A 23228-nucleotide genomic window follows, 5' to 3' on the forward strand; every position below is an offset into this window, starting at 1 on the left:
TAACCTTACATTTAACAACACTATTGGATACCTACTTTATTTTGACTCTACGCTTGTGTCACTAGAGTATCGCCACTCTGGGGATAGGTTCGGGTTTCTCTCCTCGACCACACTCGAACCCTTTGTTCAAGGCCAAGGCATAGGCCAATTGAAATTTCATATGAACATCAATGAGGATGATGCGCGAGTTGAGAACAAGACTGTGGACTCCATCTCTCGTGATTTATGGGATAAAAATGTGTTACACTTTGGGTTAATAGCTCAGGGTCGCTATAATTATTTGATAGAAGCTGGTATTGAAGAATGCAGCATCAAAGTGATTTGCAATGACATCAATCTTATGTTTTTATCCGAGAGTGGGAATGGGAGTATGATTGCTGCACCACTTTCCTGCAAATGCAACTCTGATTGTTTTTACGTTCAAAATAAAAATATGCATGCTTCTATATAAGGTTTGTATTAGTCTATTTATTTTGCAAAAGATTGGCTTTTATTTTGTTATTTTGACTAATAATCGATCTCATTGAACCTTTTGCACCTTAATTATTGTAGTTGCCAATGATCAAATTTCTTGTAGTGTCTAATTTAACCTTATGCAGCTTAATTATTATTGGCTATTTCATCCGTTTGTTTTTCTTCTTCATAGAGTTCAAACATTGATACATTCATTTTCTTACAAAACGCCTAAACGACCCGTTCTCTATACTTTATACATTGCTTAGCAGAAGAACGCCCCTGAGGCGATCTATAAAGCATATTCTAACAGTTCTCTAAGGCCTTTTTTGTAGTAGTGAAAATTTATCGTAAATCATAGACCCCAAGAATGTTGTATCAAATCTTAGGAAAAGATGTTCAAAACCCAATTCGTAACAAAAAAATTATATCTTCATTTTTGTATCAATAGGTAATCATTTTCATTTGGATACATAAAGAAAGATCAAATAGTATAGATAAAAAAAGGAGGGTTTTTAAATAATATATAAAAAAAAAAAAAATAAAGAAGAAGATACATGTATACAAAGATTTATTCTTGTTTGTTTGACAATATAAAAAAAATTAAAAAAAAATAAAGAAGAAGATACATGTATACAAAGATTTATTCTTGTTTGTTTGACAAAGTAATTGATGTTCAAGAAAACTATATTATATATATATATATATATATATATATATATATATATATATATATATATATATATATATATATATATATATATATATATATATATATATATATATATATATATATATATATATATATATATATGTACTGAATTGAACATTATTTATGGGAGCAAGGTTGAATACTATAAGGAAAATTCTTCTGTATATTAAATCACTTATATGGAAAGTCGGTGAAGTAGAACCTATATAAACTAACCGTTAAGAGTTTAGGGTGTCCTAAAATGGCACTACACGGCTATTTCAAAATTCTCCTACTTTTATTCATGTATAATTTCATATAAATGCTCATTGACATTCCAATACATGATCATTTCATTCTAATCAATACTCATCATTGCAAAGATACTTAATTATTATTCACATATTGATAAAATGAATAATCATGTGTTATATTAATACATGATTATTTACAAAATGAATAATCATATATTATATTAAGACATGATTATTCATATATATAAATAATCATGTATCAATACTTTATGGCGATTTTAACATTATTCTCACTTTTATCTATGTATATATTTATATTGAAAAAGGTTCATTTTCATTCTAATACATGATCATTACATTTATAAATGTTCATTTAGATAAATCAATATGCTCATTTTCTAAAAGAGATAAATGTTCATCTCTATAAAATCATATGAACTTTTATAAATTATAATATTCATCTCTTTTTTTTTTTAATAAGTGGTCATATGATATGACCAATCACTCAACAAGCACGCTATTATAAAGAGTAGTGTTTTAATATGTAGCACAATGACCGCCTAGCTAGTTTCTTTGATGTAATGTTCAGTGGCGATTCTAGGAATTCTTTGTTATGGGTTCGGAGTTTTCGAGCGTAAAATAATGTACTTCCTTTGTTGTTTCTTATTTCACATATTTAACTTTTTCACTAATCACATTCACCTTTGATCACCTTTTGTGATTTATATGTAAGTTAAAGCATAGCCACGTAGGTTTTTGTTTAAATCGTTTTAATAAGTCTTTTTTTTTAAAAAAAACCTCGTCTTAATAAGTCTTATCACAATATCTATTAGTTATAATTTTTACTTATTTCGAATTAAATTAAATATACTAATGGTTATATTAGATTTATACATTGACAAAAATGAAGCAGATCAAATAAAATTAAACAAAACAATTAGTGACCAATTACAAGTTACAACTATAATTCGAGGCAACAGCTTGTCATTCATGCAAATTTGCAACTAATATTATATATAATCCAATGAATCATAAATGACTAAGTAAACAAGTGAATAAGACTCGCTAAAATATTTATGTGAATGGAGTTATATAGGGAAATTACAATTTACAAAGTAATAAATAATAATAATAAATGACAAGTAAACTCAATTCCCTTGAAATGAATTTGGTTTACTGGCCAACTCATCAGCCAGGTAGCAAATGCAACAAGATATTTTATAAAAAAATGGTCAGGGAGAAGGTTTGATCCTGCGTCAATTGTGTAAAAAGCAAGTCTTTCACGCGTGCCTTTAACCACTGATCCAACAAAACCTTAATCAGAAATAACACCGCATTAATTGGTATTATATCCTTTTTATTTTTCAGACTTTGTAGAATTTTCAGAAGTCCAGTATGGGTTCAGCTGAACCCGCTGAACCCATACTGGAATCGCCAATGGTAATGTTGCCATATCTCTTATTATATAAATCCAAAAACACGATAGTATATGCTCTAGATAGTCTACTATCATTCTTTTTTTTTTTTTTTTTTTTTTGGATGAATACTTTATATGCATGCATTGTAATAAATATACTTTCATCGTATAAAAGGTACTTATAGATTTATAATGAATAAGATCATTTTAAGAGACATGTGTTATTTGTACATTTACAAAGCTACATAGGTTCATTTTCAAGGTCACAAGATGAACATATATATAATATATATGCATGGTGGTTGGAGCTTTACTCATCTCCAAATCTCCTCCTCATCAATCCTTTGATATGTAAATGTTTTGTCTATGCAACTTCAGCCACAATAATTGCCGTCGTTGCCAACGCCACCACACTGCAACATTAGAAATTAAAAATCATCATCGTGAAAATATTTGTGCAAATCCCAAACAAAATTAAGGTATTTTGGTTTATATTCTCTAAACTATTCATGTGCTATTTGCTTGCTATTGCTTCTATTAGATTTGTAGTTTGCTTGTTGAATTAATTGAATTTAAGTAATAAGGATCATCAATTTAAAATCATTACAATGAAAACTATGAAATCAAAATAGAACGATTGCAATAGAAAAACAGAGTATCATCATAATTAAAAATCAAAAAACAAAATCAATTGATTAAATTGTCATTAAAATTATGAATTACTCACAATCTTGATATAAAAAACAAAAAAAAAACAACAACAATTAAGCCAGAAACTCAAGGAAGAAGAGAGAATATTGAAAGACAATAGAAAAAATATAGGAGAGAGAAAATAAAATCACTTAAAAAAAGGAGAGAAAATGAAGCAATTTATACTACTCTGCAAATTAGTAGTCCGTAGTAAAGAAGGAAAAAAAACATGCAAAACATAACGAAGGAAAAACGTCGTAGTTTTGGAGGGGGTGTAGGGAGAATTGCATAAACTACAGTTTAGGGAAAATTTTGACTGATTTTACATAAATGACAAAAAATAACTAAAAAAACCCTCTGCATAACTTCAAGTTAAAGAAGCACACAACGAAGAAGAATGCACAAAGACCACCAACAACTCTCTTAGTCAGATCGGCCTGCAAAAAAATAAATTAGTAAATAAATAAATCATTCGGATTTAGAATATATAATAAAATCAAAAATAAAAATAATAATAAAATTAAAACGTCAAAAATTACCGGCTCATGAACAATGTCAGTAATAACATTTGACCGATTTATTTTTATTTTTAATACTATTATTCAATTGTATATGTATTCACGTAATTTGTTAATTCATGAATAATTTTTATACAATTTTAATGTAAATATTATTCAATCGTAATATTGGAAAAAAATACATAAAAAAATATTATTTGAATCAATACATTGTCCAACAATTGATATGATCAAGAGTGAGGTAAAAGAGAGAGTTTTAGATTCTCGTATTTGTATTGATAGTGTAGTATGTAGTGGTTTATATATTGCAGCTACGTAGTAATAAGTATTACTCCATATTAAAATACTTTTAGTTTTTTATATTGTATAAATTAAATTTTGTTTATTTCATATTGTACGGATTAGATATTTATCGTAGTTTTTTGTTAATATTATACCAATTTTTACTACTCCCTCTGTTTTATCGGTGGAGTACAAATTAAATTCTTTATCATCAAAATAAATTCCAATACCGAGAAAATTATTCAACATGTAATATTTTCAAACACGAAAACTACGGGTAATAATATATTCAACATGTAATGTAATATAATCTAATGTGAGGGGATACCATCACATTAGATTATTCAAAGTTTGAAACAACCTATTGAAAAATAGACCTCCCAAGTATCACCACATGTAAGTGTCCCATATTAGTTTAAGAAGAGAGAGTCAAACACTTTATAAGGTTAAGGGACTAACCCTCCTATTGACATATGAGGTTACCATAACGTATGTAGGTTACTTAAATGAGAAAAGGGGTTACTCTCTTAAATAAGTAGAATTTTTCTTTTATTTTTTAAACAAACAAATAAAGATTACTCGAATGAACGAATATGGTTACTCATTTCTAAATTACTTGACTTCACTCATATAATGAATTTGAATTACTTTTGTGGACCTACAACAAGAGGTTACTCTTACGAAAAACTGAGGTTATTATTATTATTATTATTATATATATATATATATATATATATATATATATATATATATAGAGAGAGAGAGAGAGAGAGGGGAAGGCTCATGTAAGAACCCTACTCTATATAAGAACCCAATCTTATATAAGAACCAATCTCAACCCTTTATTACTTTTAATCTAACAATCTAAAATGATCCATTAGTAATGGCAATTTTTTATTTTGAGAAATTCGTTTTTAGAACATATAAAAGAAATTTAGAACATAAAAAAAATTTAGAACATAGGTAAAATTTTAGAACATAAGCAGAAAAAATTTAGAAAATAAGCAGAAAATTTTAGAACATAAGAAAAATAATTTAGAAGATAGCAAAAATTTAGAACATAAGCAAACAAAAAAGTTAGAACATAAGAAAAACAATTTAGAACATAAGCTGAAAAAATAATTTAGAACATAGGAACAAATTTAAAACATAATCTAAAAAATAATTTAGAACATTGGAAAAAATTTGGAACATAAGTAGAAAAATTTTTAAGTATAGGAAAAACTTTAGAACATAAGCAAAAAAAAATTTAGAACATAGGAAAAAGTTTAGAACATAAGGTAGTGTTCTTACATAAGAAAGGGTTCATATATAAGGAGGAGTTCTTACCGGATCCCTCCCCTATATATATATATATATATATATATATATATATATATATATATATATATATATATATATATATATATATATATATATATAAATGAGGTTACCATACATATAATTAAAAATTACCCCTATAAACTAATATGGTCACACTGTGTGGTAAGCCACATTCAAAACACACCCATTTTTTATTAGAGGATAATCCTATACTTAGGGTAAGTTTATCGCAAGTTTTGAGAAAAGTCTCAATATGAGTGTTACTCGAGGCTCTCGCAATAAACTCATCTAAGATTCATGTGAGTCTTACATGGAGTTTGAAAAATCCAAACCCATGTCAAGACTTTGCAATGCCAATGAAAATTAGCCACCTCACCAGCCAAAAGTTTACAATAATTTTAATAAAAATAATAAAAGATATTTTACAAAAAAATATATATATATATTTTGAAGAGGATTAAGTGAGTTTGCAGTGAGTCTTGGGATAATGACATAATGTGTAAATTTGGAGAAAGTCTTGTATGAATCTGAATAATATAAAAGTATTTTAAAGTTAGTGGAAAGCTGATGTGATAGAGTCTGAAGTCTGGGTATGAAATATATAGCATTACCCTTTTTTATGGAAAATGCTATACATAGCCCTTAGGGCTATATATAAGCATTAAATTTACATTAGAAAATCGTAAAAAGTTAGGCAATCATGAAAATATAAACACTAATTACACTGATTTGCGCATGTGTTTTGTAATGAATTCCTAATTTTATACAATTTTCAAGAGTGTATTTAATGCTTATATATAGCCCTTAGGGCTATGTATAGCATTATCCTTTTTTTTTTTTTTTTTTTTTTTTTTTGAAAGGAAGCCCCAAAGAGGCAACTAATTATCATTACTCGGGAGGTCAGAATTTAGCAAAGAAGCAATACAATCGGGAAAGTTCGAAAACCAAACCCGTTCACTTATAGCCCAAGGCATACAATGAGCAAGCTAATGGGCTACCTTATTACCCTCCCTCCTCACAAAACTCCAACTAATAGAAGCAACAAAACTACTAACATGATAGATATTATCTAAAACAAGGTGAAAAGAACTACTCCCTCTCTCTCGTGACTTAATTGCATTAATCAATCCAAGGCAATCCCTCTCCATGACCACATCATTATACCCCAGCTACATCGCAAACTTCAACCCAAAGAGCTCCGCAACATCAGGCGCCCATCGGTCCTCCACCATACCTATTATAGCAGCATAAGCCGTACCATCAGCACGTTGAACAACATCACCCATACTCGATCCCAAGCCCTCCCAAGTGCCAGCATCAACATTAACTTTAAGCGTCCTACCCACAGGTGCCTGCCACTTTTTTCGACCAGCAGACCTCCCACTAGACGCCCCATCTTCCTCTTTTTGCAATTCAGCCATAAGCTTTCGCACAGAGCTCATAGAGCCACAAGGATCGCAAGCTTCTCCCTCGAAAAGCCACTTATTACGTGCTGTCCAAATAGCCCAACAAGTAGTCATGAAAAGGCCATGCTCCTTACTTGGTAGGCAGTCCGACTTAGTCAATGCCATATCCCCAAAGTTCCTGAACACACCATCCAAGCTATCGTTCATCTCACTCTCTTCCCAGATCAGCCGCGCTTCACACAATCTCGAAGACAATGAAGCTCTGTTTCATCTACCACACCACATATACTACACACGGGATTCATGCTCTCCACCCTCCTCTTTAACCCCACCATAGTAGGAAGAGCTCCATAACAAGCACGCCAAAAGAAAATCTTAACTTTTGGTAGAGTATTAGCATGCCAGAGCTTGCCCCAAACATTCATACCACTAGAGGCCGACGCAATTTCACCTGCATCAACATCACCAAAAATCGCACGGTATGTAGACCGTACCAAATAATCCCCATGCTTCTCAAGTTCCCAATAGATCGTATCGTCCGGCAAACGACATCTTAATGGAATGCTCAAAATTCGGTCCCTCTCGAACGGAAGGAACAAAGCATTTAACATATCAACATTCCACGAAGCGGTGGTTAGATGAATCAAATCACATGCCTTCATATCTTCGGCCACACTCCCTCTAGGCGAGATAAACCATCCCCCACTCTCCAACGAATGTCCCTATTTATCGCCCACTTTACCCCCAAATGCCTCGCCATGTGTAGCTTGGATTCGTCCCAATGTCCGAATCTAAATAAGAGTCATTCGAGAAGTATCTTGCCTTGAGAATTTTTGCAACCAAACTCTCCAGATGTTGAATAAGGCGTCATGCCTGTTTACCCAACAATGCAACATTAAACAACTTCTAAGTCACGAAACCCAAGGCCACCACAAGCTTTAGGAGCACACATCTTCTTCCACGCCACCCAATGAATTTTTCTCTCACCATTCTTATGTCCCCACCAAAAATTTGTCACCAAATATCACAAATAATGATAATTCTTTTGGCGGGTGCAGTGGCGCTCACTCAATACACCTCATCAGTTCGCCCCGTTCTAAAGTTTGAGGTGGATTCTCTAGACATTAAACTAAGTAATACTGATAAACATGTAACAGCTGATTTTTACGTTACCCTTACAATTAACAACACTATTGGATACCTACTTTATTTTGACTCTACGCTTGTGTCACTAGAGTATCGCCACTCTGGGGATGGGTTCGGGTTTCTCTCCTCGACCACACTCGAACCCTTTGTTCAAGGCCAAGGCATAGGCCAATTGAAATTTCATATGAACATCAATGAGGATGATGCGCGAGTTGAGAACAAGACTGTGGACTCCATCTCTCGTGATTTATGGGATAAAAATGTGTCACATTTTGGGTTAAAGGCTCAGGGTCGCTATAATTATTTAAGGACAACTAGTATTAAAGAAAGCAGCATCAAAGTGATTTGCAATGACATCAAAGTGAGTGGGAGTGGGAGTATTATTGCTGCACCACTTTCCTGCAAATACAACTCTGATTGTTTTTCTGTTCAAAATTAAAATATGCATGCCTCTATATAAGGTTTGTATTAGTCTATTTATTTTGCAAAAGATTGGCTTTTATTTTGACTAATAATCAATCTCATTGAACCTTATGCACCTTAATTATTGTAGTTGCCAATGATCAAATTTCTTCATAGAGTACAAACATTGGTACATTCATTCTCATACAATGATTTCATTGCAACCTATGTTTACATGCTTCAAATTCATGCGCAAATTTCTACTTCCTAGATGTTCTTTTCCAGTAGTTATGATCAAATTATACATACTAAAGAAAATGTATTGTTCACTTTTTTAAAAAAAATTTAAGATCATAATAGTACAAGGAAAGCTGTTATGATCTTAATTCGAAATGTTGTCAATCAAATTGCCTATCTTAGTACGTAATGTAGGTTCTCTTGTACATTCACTTTTATAAATTCAGATTTAATTTAAGAAAAAAAAAACCTCAAGTACAAATTCGTATTTGAATCATGTGAACCAGAGCCAAAGAGAAGACGTTCAACTTCATCTGAAGATTCAAACTCGTACAAGATTAGCAAATTCTGATATGTTTCTACAGATTTGTTTATGAATTCTCTAGGTCGTAGCTTTTACATACAAGTAGTGTTATTGCAAACTATCATTTTGATGTTTTACTTTAGTACATTCATTTTTTTAAGAGGGGTAGAGTGGTGATACTCAAGACACGTGATTCACGTACATTTGTATCAATGCCTTGGTTCTCTATATTGCTATACATAGAAAAAAAAATGCAAACAAACATCTTGGGCCTTTTGCCTCAAGAGTTTGGGTGGGTAATTACTAATTAGTTTGCTTGATAGTCCATACATCTTGGGCTGAGTACGTCTGTTTAGGCCCAAATATTAAAAGGGCTCTATCACTTTTATTTTAATACTTTAGTAACAATATCTTACTGATTTATGACAATGCTAAGGAAATCTTTACATAGATGGCAAGAAATAACCAATTTCCTATTTACTAAAGAGCATGATCATAAAAGTGTGTGATATGTATCTACAATAATCTACATTACCAAAAGAATACTTGTACGTATTATTTGATCCAAATCAAAGAGATTAAATGTATTATCTGATCCAAATCAAAGAGATTAAATGTATTATCTGATCCAAATCAAAGAGATTTGTATGATTTACTAGGCAATAATTAACCAATAATGGACCAATCCATTACATGATACTGAAAGTGAAACTAAGGGAACACTTGACAATGTATTATTAAAAAAACTTCCCTTAAAAATTACTTTCTCAAATAGGGTTTGTATCTAAATTATAACTTTTACTTTATATTTCATATAAATTATAAAATAAATTTCCTTGTACATTTTAAGTATTAAATATTTAAATACACATGTTTTTATTTTTATGTATTTCATTTTAATACATGGTGAATCGATTCATTATATTTTATATATTTTTTTTATATAATTATATTGTCATTATAATTATTTAAAATATGTGCATTGCATGGGGTAATCTAGTAACCATAAAAGAGGAATATATAAGATTGAAGCCTTGAATTTTTTTTGTCATGTTAATTCTTGATATGATGTCATGTCAAAGGTCGAATAATCCAATTAAGGGTCTGCTCACATTTACTGAATTGAACTGAACTAATTGGAGTTGAACTGAATTGAACTAAACTGAACTGAACTGACTGATGGAGCTGAACTAAACTAAACTAAAATTAAGTAAATGTGAAAATGCCTTAAAAATGATAATTGAAGTCGTCCATGACTGTTTTGTCCCTTCACTCATTTACATTATAAATACTACATCAAACTTGACGAATTCATATTACAACAAGATTGACGAATTCATATATTTCTCGGCCACTCCGAAATAAAATCACTAATATCTTCCACCTTCGTTATTCAAATACTACCTTCTCTCTTCCAACATACTAAAATCTCTTTTTAACAATTCACCATTATCATTTTTAATTTGATAAATCTTATTCTTTATTGAAAACACAAATCTCATTTTCTTATTCCTTGTCGATTTCAATTCATAAAATTTCATTACTTTCACGAGTAAATTATACCACAATGTATATCAATTCAAGGAAACGCCAAATTTTAGGAAGAAAACCAAAATTAAGGCTTCGTCTATTAAGCCTTATAACATCAAATCAGTGAATTACCTGAATGTAAGTTTTTTTTTTTCATCACGAGAATTAACTAGTCAAAATTATATTAAAATAACCATTATGCATTTACTTTGAAAAATCTACATTAATTTTAATGGTTGTATCCTCCTAATAATTTCAATTGCTTTTTCATTCGTTGTTATATTTTAGCCCAACATGTGCCTATTGGTTTATTCTGATGATTAATTTAAAAGTTAAATCTTTGTATGAAGATTGCCAAATTTTGTAATAGTCTTGTTAAAATTTTCTATTATTCATTTTAGACTTTGTTTAGAAGAAAGTGTTCTAATGTTTGATATTAATCAATAACACTATTAATTGCTATCTAAATTCATTAAAATGACAGAGATCAGCCCAGCCTAGACTACGGAAGCAACCAAAATGTCCTCGCCTCTGGATTATGTCGGCAACAACAACGATCAGAGCCCCTTAACCAATGTGGCAATGTCACGGTAAGGAGCCGAACTGAGCCGAGTACTACATTATTCATGTTCAAGCTAATGTTGATCTCTCAAGAACTCACAAGGCTCACAAGCTATAAGGCGAAATCAACAATAGCTTTGGAGTAGCTTTTAGTGGTTTGACTTATTCAAACCACTAATTAGTCCTTTTAATATTTATTTTCATAGCTAAGAGTATTCACCACAATGAGCATTTTTTCACTTCCTCATTCTATCTCTACCCCCACTTTCACTCCTCTTGCTTGTGGGCATTTTGGTGGTCTTATTTTTATCCCACCAATGATAAAAAAAGAAATTTCCTCACCATTCTTTTTTGACCCACCTTAAACACATCATTTATGGTTTACAATTCATACTTTTTTTTGCTCATGAGCTAATTTCCAAATGCTCACTGATGTAGCTCTTTTTTTTTTTTTTTTTTTTTTTTTTGCTCATTGTGGTGAATGCTCTGATCACTACTACCATAGCTAATAGCTATCTTTATCCGAACAAGCCTTGATAGCATTTGGTCTTCGGATCCAAGAAACCCACATGTAAGTTGCGACCACTACATGCCGGATATCGAGTCACACCACATGAGTGAGTAAGAATGAAGGCGTGGGGAGTAGGATAAGAGAGACATATAATAAGAGATGGCGGACACACGAAGGCAAGGCATAGAAGATCCCGTGGTAAAAATAAGTAGGAAGAAAATGGTGTAAATTTAATACAAACAAATGATATGAAATCTTTTGCAGCATCTTTCGGCGTAAAGGAGATCGATCCTCAAGACTCAGCAATCAACAGCCTGACAAAATTCCAACTGCCCATACTTTACAAAACAAAATATGACCAAATATTAACATCACCCAAACCACGTGCACTTGAATTTAATTTCATTGCTCTTCACACTTTCACCCAAACCACCGTACCATTTTTTTTGTTAGAAAATGTTATTTGTTCATACCTCATTTATATCTCTTTGTGATATTGGTATTAAACACTAGAGATAGATTCTTGTTTCATCCGGTTGTACACTATTTAATTGAAATTCACACTTTCATATTATCGTTATTGTACTGCTTTCGTCTCAAAATATACACAATTAATACATTATGATAAGAGTATACAGATATATTAAGTATACATATATACGAGTATTTAATATATATGCAAATATATATGAAGATTGTATATTAGGACGGAGGAAATATTGTTGAGATTAATTTTTTTTTCTTTTAAATGACATAGGTATTGTTTTGAAAAGGATGTGATATTTTGTCTTTATTGTTTGATTTCATGCTTTGGCTTTTAAACCCATTTAAAAATTGTTCTTGGTTTTAGTTTCAGTTAATTTAATTTGATTCTGTTTGTATAATTTTGAAAATTGTGATAACAACTGTAGGCATAAAAATTGGTTAATGTGTCATGGTGTGCAATATTGGATTTAAAAGTCAAATTTGACTTAATGATTGTTTGACTACAGCTTCTTTGAGGTCAATACACAGATAGTCTGATACATACTAGCCAGGGCAGTTGCTTACTTGCTTTGTATAGAAAGTATAGTGTGGCTATGGAATATTCAATAAATTATGATTGCTTACAAAAATTTTGTAAATAAATGGGTGATAATGGATTTATAACCCAATGAAGGATTTTCAACACCTTAATAATTAATATGACTCTAGGATAGTAGGATGTATAATGTAATTGATGATTGAAACTATCTCCGGTAGCTTTTGACTACCGATGCAATAAATTTTGAAAATATAGTTATATAATTGAACCAAAATATCAAATTTCAGGACATTATAAACCTATAGATAGGTCCATTATGGTTTCAAACCAACTTTTATGATCCGGGAGATATCCAATTCTATTCACTTTTAATTTTGAAAATATTTCACGAAATTGATCCAAAAGTGCGATAACCATTAATTTGAACAATTTTCGACTTTTCACGACCAGGATAGGAAAAAGATTGAGGGCCTTCCCACATACCCCCATGGTGGTCAGCTGACATTTATGTGACCAACTAGTGGTTGTATGTGATTCCGTATGACATACATTATATGATCCCAAGAAACCTCCTCTATCATCACTTGAGTTTTCAACACCTAACCTTGAAATACCATAGAATGATTCGATTTCATTCATGTATCATAACCAGTTATATTAGGCTTTGGGTATTGTGCCTCGTAAATTCTAAAATACTCATATTAATTAGAGCAAAGCATAGGTCAGATCGATTCAAATCATACGAATAGAATATACTCAACCCATTTACCTGAATATAATGAGCCGTACGCGTGACTCGAATCGAACTAGATAAGTGGCAGCCCAAACCTAACACAAAATGGTCATATTTGAACCCTCTAATGGCGCACCGACAAAAACGTAACACCAACAACCCAGCCGACATATAACATTTAGAGCAAACTTGGGAGTTTGAAGTGTTGGGAAGTATAATAACTCCTTCAATATTTGTACTTACCAGAAAAATTGAAAATTATAGGTAACGTCATTCACTTTCATAATCATTTTTCTGACTATAAAAGAAAAGAAACTTCCAGTATAGTTCACCTCATTATTTTAATTTAATTTTCAACATTATACTAAAATTGATAGTACATCCGTATTTCGTGTCCTTCTCTCATCACAAACTTGCATGATGCTCCCTTTGATTTCAGAACCCTATGCTAACTACTACTATTACTTTATAGTAGCCTTTTATTATTTCTTTAATCTACTTTTAATCATCATGGATTCATGGTTAGTGAAATGGAGTAGATAATCACTCTTCATCTTACATCATTAATTCTCCACTATCCTACCACAAATGATTCCCTAGCTTTTGTGTTTCAAGTTTTTACTCATGTTAGTCATGTACTTGTATTTGATGATCATATCTAAAGTGTAATTAGAAATTAGTAAAATCGAATTGCAGAGTGTACTTGATTCATCCGAAAATTATTTATTAAAGTTAAAAGAAAATAAGGATAATGTTTGTATTACCTACGAGCAATAATATGTCTTATTATCAATTTAAGATCAAAGAGTTTTCAAATCTTCGTTCTTGGTTCATGTATAAAGCACCATAAATTAATGCAAAAGAGCTTATAAGACCAAATATAGCCATACGGGTCATACATAAATGAAAAAGGATGAGCTTACAGGACCAAATACGAGTCATATATAAAGATATTCAAGTTATTAGGTTAATTTACAAATTGAATTAATGTTTGTCCATCTACATTATGAACAAACAAATTTGATTTGTTTGCATACCTTAATCGCATAATTCTGACACGTTTCAAGATTGATGCTCCACTACAGTTCAACTAGCAATATTATTCACCAATAAAGTCCTTGTCAATCCTATGTTATTGTTATTGTTGTTTTTTTTATCCACATATATTTGCATAACTATTACTTCATTATTCTAAAATAATTACTCCAAATTAATATATTGAGCATATAATTAAAAAAAAATACCACTTCACTTAATTGATGTAAATTAATATAGTACATTTTGAATGTATATGCTTCTCGTACAAAGTAATTACAGAGTACGCTGTACTTTGTACTCCGTTCTCATACTTCGTATTATCTAACCACTTAACTGACTTTATTTTTATTTTGTGGGTGCAATACTTCAATGGAATAGAAGCATGAATTAATTGTGTGTATAATTGAACTCGTAGTTATACCAGCAATCAAATGATGTTGACTCAAAAACAAGTTCAAAATCATTGCTACACGAATTAATATATCCTCACACCAACATCATCAGCCAATTAACAACGTTGACTACCAGTCTAATTAATTTCCGATTGGACCAATTAACAACTCACTCTGACGAATTTATAAGAAAATTGATCCGTAATACAAGGAATTTTCATTCTACAAAAATCCACATAAATTGTATTTATCAAAAATAATTCTGTGACCGTGACATTGTAATAATATTACAACAAACAGTTGGACCATATAGCGACATCAACCGCATATCAATACGTCCACTCTACTACACGTCTACACTTTGGATATAACGTCTGCACTCGGGTATACCTCGCACATTTTTATGCTCACTTCATATTTTCGAAACAATATTAATTAAAGAGGACGTATTTCCTTAAAAATACACTTGATTGTATAATAGAAATTAATTCTCGATATATCATGTTTATTTTTTGATGAATTTTTAATTTTAGAACTACATCAAACCGCGTAAATTTCCTAAAAAACAAATAATACAAGTATACAGCTGGTCGTACAATAAAAATAAAAAATTGCCACCTCCAACATAAAGCGGAAAATAAAATAAAAAAAGAATTATACTACGGAGTACTATTATATTATTAATCAATTTTCATTACTGTATAATTCTAAAAATTTGCTAGTCACAAATTTTCTCAATTTCACTTTTTTTTTTTTTTCAAATTTCCTCAACCCATTTTGGGCAGAAAACAAATGAACTAAAATCAAATCAACAAAAAAAAAAAAAAAAGTTTACAAGCCCAGATTTATAAAGATCGAAACTTTTAAACCCCATTTATATAAAAATAAAAATATATGTAAAAAAAATTGTAGTAGTACTGTAAACAAACAACAAAAGTCATATCATCAACCCAAAAAAAAAAAATTAAAAAAATAATCAAAAAGTAAATTTCCAGATCTTAATTCGAAGATCAACCTTACATTTAGCATCCGACGTCGTTCCAGGTGTCGGTGTTTTCGACGTCGCATTTTTCGGTTGAAATCCCTTAATCCCATCACAAATAACTCTGATTCCAATCTTCTTAGTCTTGATTTTTCCCATTTGAACTTGTACCATTGTATTCAACTCAGCTGTTATTGGAAATCCACTCTTTTTGGTTAGATCGGATTTGAGCGGTTTAACCGTATCCGAGTCTAGATCTCGGGTCGGGTCGCTTAAGATGGTTGCTTTGAGTATGGTGGTGTTACCGTTGACGTGGGTGAACGCCGGGAGAGTGGCGTTGCCGGCGTCGACGCCGGCGCCGGAGAATTCCACCGACATGGGGTCGTACACGAAGGTGATCTTCTTCTTGTTGGGGTTTTTGGCGGTGAGGGTGAAGTCGAGGCGGGAGTTGAGGTGGTAGAATCCGGTTGGATCGGCCGAGCTGAGATTGAATTTGGAGATTCGGATTGTGGACACCGAAAAGGTTGGATGTTTCGGGTGGTACAACACGTAGAAGATGCACGCGGCGATTGCCGCGATTAATAGGAGTGTTAATATGGCAATGAGTGTGTATATGAATGTAAGGCAGCAGCATTTTCGGCACGAGCATGACCGTCTTGACCGGCGGTTTTGAGGTGGGCGGTAGCCGACTGGGCGAGGGCGGTTCGGGTTGTAGAGTTGACCGGTTTTAGCCGGTCCAACTCCGTTTGCGGCGGTCCCGTTGACTCCCCCGCCACCTCCGTTCATTGCTGCGGGTGGCGGGTTTGGCTTCGCGGCGGGGTAGACTCTATCAGTCATTTTGAATTATGTGAGAGGTTCCGATTCGATAGAGAGGAAGGGAAAAGAAAAGAGAGAAGTGAAGAAAAGAATGGTGTATGAAAGTGGGGGAGAATGGATTGATTAATGGAAGTAGGGAATCTCTTCCAAAGTTGGCTTCCTTGCACTTACTAGCTTATGAGGGTAGTTTTATTTCTCTCTCTAGAACAATTTTCTCTCTCTAGAAAATGTTAACTTTGGGTGGAGAGAGAGAAAGAGAGAGAGGGTGTTTTTTATGATATTAGAGGTGTGGAGACAAAGAAATGGTGTGGGGGGAGGTTTGATGATAAATTGATAATTATAGGTGTTACATTATTTTCTTATACCAACAACTATATGATATAAAAAAAAATAAAAAAAAAAGGGGATTAATAATGTGAAAATTGACCTAGTGAAAAAACATAGTTTGAGAATAATTAAGCTTATAAAACACTCATCATTGGAAAATGGTTGAGGGGATAATTAATGAGATTTGGGTAAGTATAGATTATTATAATAATACTAGGTGCTTGAATTTTAATTTAGTAGTGCATAGATTAGTTGGTGGGTGGGTTTTCAACATGGCTGGATAGCAACTACTACTACAAGTTTAGTAATAGTAGTAGTAGTAAGTGAGTTTTCTTGTATGATGAGGATGAGAATTGATTATTTGACACACTTATATATGAAAAGGGGGTTTGAAAATGAGTTTAATTTGACTTTTAACCTACCGAGTTTTCGCCATATTCCCATATCTCCAACTCTCCAAGACTTTTTTCAATTGGGTGTGCTTCTCATTTGAGCTATTTTATTACCTCCGACTATCTACCCTTCTTTACAAAATAAATTATCTATTCGATATTAGATGAAAAATTGAGATTACTATACATAATTATGAGGTAAGTTCTTGTTGGTCATCCTGATTAACACTTGATAAGGTATTTAAGAGTTTAATTTTCTCATTTCTTACAAACTTGTCTTTGAAAATACATCAATTACAAGGATATGTCGAAAGTAATATGATATTTCAGTCAAAACAATTAAACAAGATAAAATTATCATTGTTCTATATTCATGGACTATATTTACGTTTCCTAGGAATTAGCCAAGATCTATATTGACTCTCTTCTTTAGAATTAGTTTTGGGTCTTTCCTTTCCGAAAATATATGGATGTAATTTTAACTCAAATCAAACACAAGAAAGAGGAATGAGAGCCGGAGAATACAAAAGAGAGGTTGTTATATACACCTGGGTGTACAATAAACCCACTACATCCAAAGATATTTGTTTGCTCATTTGATAATTAAATGAGTCATAATCATCAAAATGAGCAAATAATATCCTTAGATGCACCGTAAACCCGGGTGTATATCACAATTTCTAGGAGAATACGCATACATTCAAAATTTTAGAGCCATAAAATGTCAATTATTCCAAAAAATCCAAAGCATAATAATTTTATTAATTAATTTTCTTTTAAAAAGAAAAAACACTCTACCTTCCAAACCAAAGTACACCCCACAAGATGGCTCCTTGGTTCCTAGTTAGCGTAATGCCGCCACCACTTTCGTCTCTACTCTCAACGTCAATGCCAATAATTTTCTCCTCTAGTACATTCGTTTGCTAACAATGATGCATTTCCATAGCTCAATGGTCTGTTTGCTAACAACGACAAATAACACTTCATGCTTATCCTTTAATTCCCGAAATAGTTATTTGTAAAAAATAAAAATAAAATCAACGTCACATTTATTAATAGCTAGAAAATAAATTACATATATAATAACATACTAACAATTATTACTGCGGATCAAATAAGTCAAGACAGGCTAATCATCTAGCTTATCGATCTTCCTATATCGAATGTGACCTATCAAACGATTGCACTCTATGCATGCAAACTTGATTGAGTATGTACCATTACAAGGTTGTACTCACTAGCTAGCTAACATATTTCAAAAGGCATTCACTGTACTTCCAAACATAAGTACTATACTTGATGATATCTTGACCTACTTATATTACATTTTTGTACGTTTGAGTTGCATGCATAGAAAATTAAGCATAGTAGGTCCATTGGTTGGTAATATATCACAATTCACGAGCAAACTTGTTCTTATTGGTGTTAATTGAGGAAACTCCATTAAATTTTACAGCTAGAAAGTGTACGTCCTATTCTTGGACTCCAAATTACAAATCTTAGCTCTCATTGTTAATTTCTTAAATACATAAGATTAGCATTTACATAGTAATGTAATGGCGTACAACATAAGACAACCTTTTTTAGTTATGGATTAAGGACGTTAATTTAGCTTTGTTTAGGCAATGAGATAATTAGCTTAGTGTACTCTAAGTAAGTGGGTTCGATTATTGCTATCTCCATAGTGGATGAGGGCAGTCATCTTCGACGTAGACTAATTCAACTCCCAAGCCAATGACTACTAAAAACGTCCTTTACATTATGTTTTCTATATTGGTTACTTACAGAGTATATAAAAAAAGTCGTAATTTACATAAGAAGTAGAAAACTCCAACAAATTGTTAGTAAATTTGTTGTAATTAATACTCATATGTGAGTCGATCAGTGGAAGTGCTCTATAATAGTAGTGCATTTAGGAATGAAGAGAAACAAACCACAATTCTCATATAATTCTAGGGCGGGGCTAGTTACTCTTCTGCTACCAATTAGTTTAAGACAAATTTTAGTGACTTGATCGAACTTGTAAGTTATTCGATCCAAATCTCCTTCTCATCAACTAACAGGTACAATCAAGACTCATATAAGCTACCTAACTGATAATGACTTTTGTAAATGACGACTAAGTACTGAACTGAACTAATTGTAGCTAAACTAAAATGAATTGTTTATGAGAGAAGGAAATTAAGAATTGAATTGAACTGAACTGAACTTAAACTGAAGAGAACATACCCTAATTCTAAAACTATATACTTAGGGGTCGTTTGGTTCGCCTAGGGGAATCGGAATGGAATGAACAAAGGGAATGTAGGAGAATGGAATGAAACCCTTTCCAACTAGTATGTTGTTTGTTTTCAAAAAACAAAGGGAATCACCACCACCACCGCACAACCCCCTTTCTTCACTTTTCCAGCCACCACGAGCCACCCCACCACCCAGCCACAACCTCGACGGGAATCTTCATCCCTCGGCGCACCTCCCCCTCCCCTCGCCGTCCCTCCCCTCCCCGGAAAATCGTCCACTACCCACGCAAAAATCCCGGAAAATTGTCCACCACCCACGCAACAACCCTAGAAACACTATCTCTCTCCCGAAAAACGTCGGCCGACCTTCCCCATTTCCTCAAAACCCTAGCGGGCTAGTCGGCCGACGTTTTTCGGAGGAGGGATAGTGTTTCTAGGGTTGTTGCGTGGGTGGTGGACGATTTTCCGGGGAGAGGAGGTATTTTTGAGGGGAGAGGTGGGGGAGGTGCGCGGTCTCCGGCGAGATGTGGGGGGAAGCGCGACGGGCTCTGGCGATGGGACTGGGTCAGCGGCGAGGTGGTTGGGCAACTTCCGGCAAGTATACGGTGGTGGGTATGGTGGCTAGGGAAAGGGAATGGGAAAGTCTAGGGGGGTGGGGAATCAATGTAGACTAAAAATGGGTGAACTCAAAAATAAAAATGGGTAAAGAGAATCAAAAAAGTGACAAACAAACAACAACAAAGGGAATGATATCAGTTCATTCCGATTCCCTTTGATTATTAACCCCAACCAAACGGCCCCTTAGATTATAGGATACATTAAACACTTTCAATAGAAAATAAAACATAAACTTTGAAATTCAAAATTTTGTTTAGGCAACTTATATTTGCAAACCTAATTTTATCAACCAACGAACTAATAATTAATAAAACAATAAAATCATGCAAATCAAAGCGAGTGGGATACAAATATATAGTAGCATCATGTACTACTGTCGAGTGTGGATCATATAAATGTCAGAAACTGATCAGAGGTAGTGTCTGTTCATGATCCATGCTAAGGTTGATTTTATTTTGTTTTGTGGTTAAGTTCATGAATTTCCACAAAAAATTATATGCGTCATCCATGATTGTGCGTACTACCTCATACCGCAAATGTTAAGATTTTTGGACCTACATATTTCTTTGTCCCATGCATTAATTTTACTTTAACATGTTTTAGAATTGTCGTCCTGTCTTGAAGGTAAAAAAGTGACCATAACCTTTTCTTTTGCTACCATTACGATTTGCAAGAGGGTGCTAGCTAGTATTTCCCCCTTTCTTACGTTTGGGACATATAATATTAACGATTAATATTAACATGTAAAAATTATAAAAAGTTGATTTATAGAAAAGATTTCTCCAGGTAGGAAATAATATATATAAGTTTCTATATAAGCGAGCACGGCCATTGAGACAGTTTAAATAAAAGTCTGCAATACTATATTTTTCGATATTAGAAATAAAAATATATTACTACGAAGTATGTTTTATTATAGCTTATAAACCAAAAAATAATAATAATAAAATAACATATATAAATCACAAAAGCCGGTTTAATTAAAGTTTTTGTAAATATAATAGTGTCAAAAGTCAAAGTATGTCAACTAAAAACAGAATGGGGTAAGTAAATAAATGATATGTAATTTTTTTTGAAAAAATTATGTTTGTATGAAATTTTTGTCATACTAATATTAGGAAAATAATAGCTGTAAGATTATTTATGTTAGGATATGATTTGTTCATTAATATTGATATAATTCAGTGAATCATATACATACCTGATATTTATGGTAGGATATGATTTGCTAATAAGATTGATATAGTTGGTGAATATTTTATTTAGGAATATTTATGTTATTAGGTTATGATTTGCTAATCAATATTGATATAATACAGTGAATCATATCTTTAGGTTTATGGTAGCTAGTAAATTTTTTATGAAGAATGATTGTTTTCTATCATAATGTTATATTTGGATTTAAGTACTTCATATATAGTAATATAGACAAGTTAAGGCTTTAAACATTAACCCTTAAAAAAATTAAGCAAGTATATGATATATGTAATTAACATTAAAAAAAGAAAAACAAAACAAAAAAAATTATGTTTGTATGAGATACTTGTCAAACTTGCTTCAAAAAAAAAAAGATATTTGTCATACTGATGCTAGGAGAATAATAGCTGTAAGATTATTTATCTTAGGATATGATTTGCTCATTAATATTGATATAATTCAGTGAATCATATACCTAAGATGTTTGTGGTAGGATATGATTTGCTAATAATATTGATATAGTTAGTGAATATTTTATTTAGGATTATTTATAATAGGTTATGATTTGCTAATCAGTATTGATATAATACAGTTAATCATATCTTTAGGTTTATGGTAGCTAGTAAATTTTGTATGAAGACCGATTGTTTTCTATCATTATGTTATATTAGGTTTTGTATAAATGTCTATTAATAATTAGGTACTTCATAATAGACAAGCTAAGGCATTAAACATTAACCCTAAGCTCATTATGGTATCAGAGTCATGTTAATGGTTGAGACTCTTAACGGCCTTACACAATATGGGCCAATAAATTTTATTGGGAAATTCTCTCTGGTAATCACGAACTTTTGTTTTTTCTTAATGGTAAAGCCTAAAACTTTTGATTATCAATGGTAATCACAAATTAATATTTTTAAACTAATGGTAACTTAAGTTAAACAGATTGTTAATTTCTTTACCATGGTTTAGCTATTGGACAATAAAAAGACATAAATACCCTTATGTCTTTCCTCCTCCATCTTCTTCCATTAAAGCCACCACCACCATTGTTAAACTGCTGTTAAGGTCGGAAAAAGAGGGCAGCGGCAACACCAAATGCGGCGGCAGCAACAAATTCAACAAATTAGACCCCGAATTCAACAAAATCCCGACAAATTCGACTCAAAACCAACAAATTAAATCACAAAATCAACAAAGTCGACCACTTATTCGACCTTAAATCAACATATTTAACCAAATTGACTCCAAAAATTAACAAATTCGACCCTTAAAGTAGCAATTCGACCCCCAAAATCAACAAATTTGACCCCTAAATTGACAAATTCGACCCCAAATCAACAACTTCGATCACAAAACCAACAAGTTTGACCCAAAAACCAACAAATTCGAACCCAAAACCAACAAATTCGACCCTAAAATCAACAATTTCGATAAATTCGACCCCCAAAATCAACAAATTGGACCCCAAAATCACCAAAAATAACCTTGAAATTTCAACCCAAATTCGGGAAGCGAGACGGAATCAGGGAAGGGAGGAGGGTGGTTGATTCCGACAAGGAAGGATGGATGATTTCTGCGTCCCCGAGAAGCGGTTTTAATTTGGTGGTGATGATAGGAGAGAGAGGGTGAGTCGGGAACAAGGGAGGGGAACTCGTTTTGGGATTGGAGTGTTGGTGGTGGGGGTCTCCGGCGGGGTAGAGGGTTGAGACGCCGTCAGCTGCACCGAGCTGAGCGCCGGCAA

General features: G+C 32.4%; 1 protein-coding gene across 1 annotated transcript; it reads right to left on the reverse strand.

The window, feature by feature from the left end:
* Positions 1-15756: 15756 nt before the first annotated feature.
* LOC145556340 (NDR1/HIN1-like protein 13) lies at positions 15757-17035 on the reverse strand. The gene has a single exon (XM_081617993.1). The coding sequence runs from the start codon at positions 16729-16731 to the stop codon at positions 15889-15891; it is 843 nt and encodes a 280-aa protein (XP_081474119.1). The 5' UTR covers positions 16732-17035; the 3' UTR covers positions 15757-15888.
* Positions 17036-23228: the final 6193 nt, after the last annotated feature.

This window comes from Chenopodium album, chromosome 8 (genome assembly GCF_948465745.1).
Source record: "Chenopodium album chromosome 8, dcCheAlbu1.1, whole genome shotgun sequence".
Lineage (NCBI taxonomy): Eukaryota > Viridiplantae > Streptophyta > Magnoliopsida > Caryophyllales > Amaranthaceae > Chenopodium > Chenopodium album.